Source organism: Frankliniella occidentalis, unplaced genomic scaffold, assembly GCF_000697945.3.
Source record: "Frankliniella occidentalis isolate FOCC.00 unplaced genomic scaffold, Focc_3.1 Scaffold5140, whole genome shotgun sequence".
Classification (NCBI taxonomy): domain Eukaryota; kingdom Metazoa; phylum Arthropoda; class Insecta; order Thysanoptera; family Thripidae; genus Frankliniella; species Frankliniella occidentalis.
This window is the reverse complement of record NW_026272182.1, coordinates 1-4,744: the sequence shown is the minus strand read 5'-3', so window position 1 is coordinate 4,744 and position 4,744 is coordinate 1. Positions and strand designations below refer to the sequence as shown.

At 59.7% G+C, this 4,744-nt stretch overlaps 1 protein-coding gene across 1 annotated transcript; it reads right to left on the bottom strand.

Moving 5' to 3' along the window:
• Positions 1–618: 618 nt before the first annotated feature.
• Positions 619–2,202, bottom strand: LOC113215957 (Golgi-associated plant pathogenesis-related protein 1-like; the record flags this gene model as incomplete). The annotated part of the gene is made up of 5 exons (XM_052276951.1): positions 619–897; positions 977–1,262; positions 1,547–1,636; positions 1,778–1,910; positions 2,022–2,202. Coding segments are annotated over 4 exons (619 nt in total), but the record flags the coding sequence as incomplete, so codon positions are not given.
• Between the last annotated feature and the right edge of the window lie 2,542 nt (positions 2,203–4,744).

The following is a 4,744-nucleotide window of genomic DNA, read 5'->3' as shown; positions in this document are numbered from 1 at the left end:
GGGGGAGGGGGCTACCGACTGGAGGGTGTCAACTAATTAGGTGAGAGCGACGGCCAACTTGAGGGGGCTCGTTAGGGGCGGCGAGAGCGCTGCAGCAAACTACTCTTCTGCGCCGCCACGCCTCGCGGGTGAAGAGTCTCGCCCTGGCGGGGCGCTCATGCGCGTCGGTAAGTGAGTTACGTTTAGTTTAAGGTTTGCGCGGCGGGGTGTGGCGAGCCGTCAGAGCGCGGGCGGCGGTGGTAGTCAGGGCGCTCCGTCGAACTCGAACACGCGGGCCAAGGGCGAGGCCGCCCGTAGCGCACCCCTCTCTATTTTCCTCGCCGCCGATGTGTTTTCCGCGGGCGCGGTTTTACTGCGCCGTAAACACGTTTTAATAATGCGCGCCGAAGAGACGGAGAGCGGAGGGAGGGGGGAATAATCGCATCGCGGAACTGTCGGGGCGGCGGCGGGCGGCGAAACACGAGACGGCGGCCCTGCGCCGCTGCGGTGTTGGCGACGGCGGCATGGGAGCGGCCTTCCCTTTCCAGCCACCGGACTTGAGCGACGCCTCCGGCCGGCCCAGCCAAGCTCGGCGCCGGGCCTCGCCCCGCGGCGGGCGCGCAGACTCTGGGTGCTCAGGGGAACAGGGGAGCCAGGATGCTATACAGTGAGGCGGAAGCGGAAGCCAGCCGACGCGGCCGGGTGGAATGCCGACGGCCAGCTTTGCTGTGGAATGCACCCCCAGGGGCTCCCGCTCGGCCCCGCGCCGCATACCGCGGCGTACCTACCTCTGCCGGGCCGGCGGGGTGCACTGTGGCCGCGGTGGTGGCTCCGGCTCCGGCCCCCTCCTGGCGGCGCTCGACCAGCGGGCTGTCGTCGGGGGAGGGTGGCGCCACAGACAGCTGAGGGGCGCGGTACCTGCCACCCAAACAGAAAACAAGTTAGTTCTTTTACCTGCTCACACTCTCACACACAAACTCACACACGAGACTCTCACCTGACGGGACGGTAGCGGATGGCGTTGCGGTTGCCGGCGGCGCGGTGGCCGGGGCGGGGCGGGGCGCGCTGCTACGCCGAGTAGGACGAGGACGAGTCGGACAGGGAGGCGGCGAGCTCCAGGTCGCCGCAGGCGGGCGCTGGCAGGAGGACGTTCTCCTGGAAGAGACCGCTGACGTTGCCCGGCGGCCGGTACATGGCCACGACCACCGTCTTGCCCTGGCGGCTGCGCGCCTTGCCGACTCCGATCTCTCGGCTGCACGCCCACACGAGCTGCGTGAAGTGGCCTGCGGGCGGGGCAGGGAAAGGCGTTTAGGAAGAGTTGGGTATGGCATTGGGTGGGGTGTCCGTGTCCGCCGGACAAGGGAAAGGCAATTATTGGAGTTGTTCGGAGTAATCCCCATCGGTTATCGGGGATGTGATTTATTGGGAATATGAAGCAGCGGATTCACGGACAAGTGACCCACTCTGGCTACTTTGTAACCATTCGAGCATTTTGTTTTCATTCGATCAACATCCGATGTCGGTCAACATCACGAGCGTTCTACAGGACGGTTTGTTTTTGGCTTACCTGCGTTGACATTGGCGTGGAGGACATCCGGTTCCTTGCCGTAGTTGTACTGCTTGAAAGCGCTGTACCAGTAGGCGGAAACCTCCTGACCTGGACAATCACCAGAATACAAAAAATCACAGAATTATAGCAAAGAAAATTGGTGAAAACGAGGAAAAACAAATTACGTGCAAGTGACGCTAGAGCTTTGTTGTGAACTAATGCGGTTTAAAACTGGCCGTGTCTACTCACCCGTGACCTCGGTAACAGCGGTATTGGGCAGCCTGCAGTACAAGTTCTGACCGACCTGGGTCTCACCGGGCTTGTACATGAAGGCGTTGGCGTGGGCCAGGTGGTTGGCCCAGTTCTGCGCCATGTCGCACAGCTAAGCAAACAGAGATCGGGGGTTTATACAAATATATTTCGCACGACGCAATGCATAATGCCATGGAGACGCCGCTCACGAGCAGACGCCGTGTAGAGACGCGTCACGCACCTCGGCGCTCATGAGGAGGTCCCGTACGCCGTGCCGCTGGCGGTACACGTTGTGCCAGCACAGGCACTCGCTGATGAACTCCGACTCGTGCCAGTCCGTGTCCGCCTCGTTGCCCTCCGACACCAGCGCCATCGGCTGGCCCAGCATCACCTGCAGGCAGACGCGGGGGGCCCGAGCAGCCCTCGTTAGCGGCGAGAAGTGGCACGAGAAGTACCATCAGAGGGAGTCGAGCAGCTGGAGCAAGCTCAGCGCAGCCCCCCTCCACCGTGACGGCGCCATCGCCCAGCCCACCCGCCACCCACCCCCACGTCTTCTTAGGGAGCGAGCCACACCTCAGTCACGTGGGCGTGGTGCAGTCGTGTAAGAGATCACCCAGAAAGTACGCCCGTCATTCTCCACTGCGAACCCGCGAAAGTCCCGCCTATGCTAGCTCTCATAGCGCCTGGCGGGTAGGCAACATCTCGCCTGCAGAGCATGCGTGTACTGCGGGATGGCCTACCCCGAGTCTCGCAGGCGCCGAGCTCCCGCGAATAAGCGTGAGAAAAACGGACGTAACTTTCTGGTCGATGTCCAAGGCGCACCAATAACGACACCCAGCGTCCGGACCGCGGCCCCGCGGCGGCCAGAGCAGGTCCCAAGTTATCGACGATGTTCCGGTGCCGTCCCGGTGCCGTCCGGGGGGCTAGCAGTGCTTAATGGCGCTTAATGGTCGCTGGAGCCTCGCCTCGTCGGGTCCGGCCGAGTCGGTCTCTCGAGTCGACGCGCGGCGAGGCAGAGTTGTTCGGCGGAGAGACGACCATCAGCCGAAGGACTTTGCGATGGCAGATCGTTCCGTACGGCGGGGGGCAGAGGGGGGCGCTCGGGGGACTCGGACGGGGTTGTGGTAGAGGGCCATGGAGGGCCCGATCGGGTCTGAGGCGGTCTGAGGCCATCGCAACGATGGGAACGGACCGAGACTAAACGGCCTAGCGTGCCCTTCTCCACCCTCGCCCGCGAAAATAAAAGGGAAAAGGAGGCGGGGGAGCATTGCATAAAGGGAGGGGTGAAGGAAAAGGATGGAGGAACGGAGACGGAGCGGCCATCGAGGCTGGCGGCCTTTACGGACGGATCACTTTCTGCCACTTTTGGGACGCGCATCATTCATCAATATTAAAGCTCGCAACTTTCCTCTTACCCTAAAACTCCACTCCACTGATCAGTAAGACCCCTTCACTCTTTCGGAACGATTCCAAGGCCTACCATATTTGTCAGTGTCCTTAAGACTAAGATCAGCATCAGCCCCACCAGGAGATCCGCTTTCATGGTGCAGCAGGGGTTGGGGGATACCAGAAACTCGAAATTGGGTTGAGCTTGGAGCTGAGCAGAGCCATGCGCCGCCCTGTCCTCCTTGCCTCGCCTCTCCCGGGCGGCGGCAGCGGTGGCGTGAACAAGATTGTGTGAGAGAGATGGGTCACAGGACCTGCAGCCTCACAGGAAAGGAGAGGTCGGGAGAGGTGTATGTAAAAGAGGTGATGCAAGAAGGAAGAGGGGCACGGCGCACTTATAGCATGGGTTATGGAGGGTCTAAGAAGTGAGATAGGTCTGTTTGTTTCTGCCATCAGGCTCTGCTAGAAAGAGAAATATAGACGTTCCCAATAATTAGAGGTTGACCTCTCGATGTTCCATGGACGCCTCAGCGAGTCCCTCGGTCTATATCAATTCACAACCCATCAGCTATAGTGCTGTCTTTTTTTGTCCAATCGACTTCACTTCTTTGATTTCATCAAACGCACCGGGGTCTGGCGCCTGGCCCGGTCGGACAACGGGCGAGCAGAGAGCTCGCACCCGGCACGCACCGGCCCGAACACGCATGCGTCTCACGTTGACGCTTATTTGGAGTTTCGAGGGCACCTTGCCGGAGTTTGTGCAGAAAAGCAGTCAGGGGCGACGCAAGCGGACAGAGAGCGCAGACATGGGGCGCTTCAGGAGCAGGCCCCCAAGGTGTTGCCACCCCTCGTGTAGAGTCTTTCACACTAAAAATTAAAATATCCCCAGCATTAACAACAGTTTTCAACTACCAGTTTGCGCTGCTCAGTTTGAAGTGACAAAAAGTTGGGTGTTTTCTAAACAAATGTTCCACCAACTTACACGACACTTCGAGTTACTTTTTACATCACAGCAGAGCAGAAAACCATAAGGGGCATGTTCTGTAGCCGAGAGTGTGGTAAATGCGTTGTCTCTCTCCTTTCCGCTTTTTAGGACAGGAATATTATGTGGAGTGAGTTGAGGCACACGCCGCCCGCCTGATAGCTGGTCCTTATTCGAGGCAATTTAACTTGGACGATTGAGATTATTGTGGGCAAGAGTCTGCCGGGGCGGGGGTGGGGGTGCAAAGGGCTGACGAATTGCCGGCGCCACCCCCCAGCTGACGATTCCCGACCAACTTTGCCGCACTCCTAGCCCCGCACCCCGACACCACCACTACGCGCGGGCATGGATACAGAAAAGCACCCAGAGTCCAGAGTGTGAAGTCTAAACGCTGACGCCCGCGCTGCACGCAGCCCGCATGAGCGCAAAGCATAGAGAAAAAGGAAAAAGAAACACACAAACAAAAGAAAAAAATGGCGAAAAGGGCCGGGGGTGGGGGCACGCTGATGTCATCATATTTCACACACGCGCTCCGCTCCTGTCGACACACATTTTTGCGCGCGAGAGTGTCGCACGGTACAGAGAGGGAGAGAGGG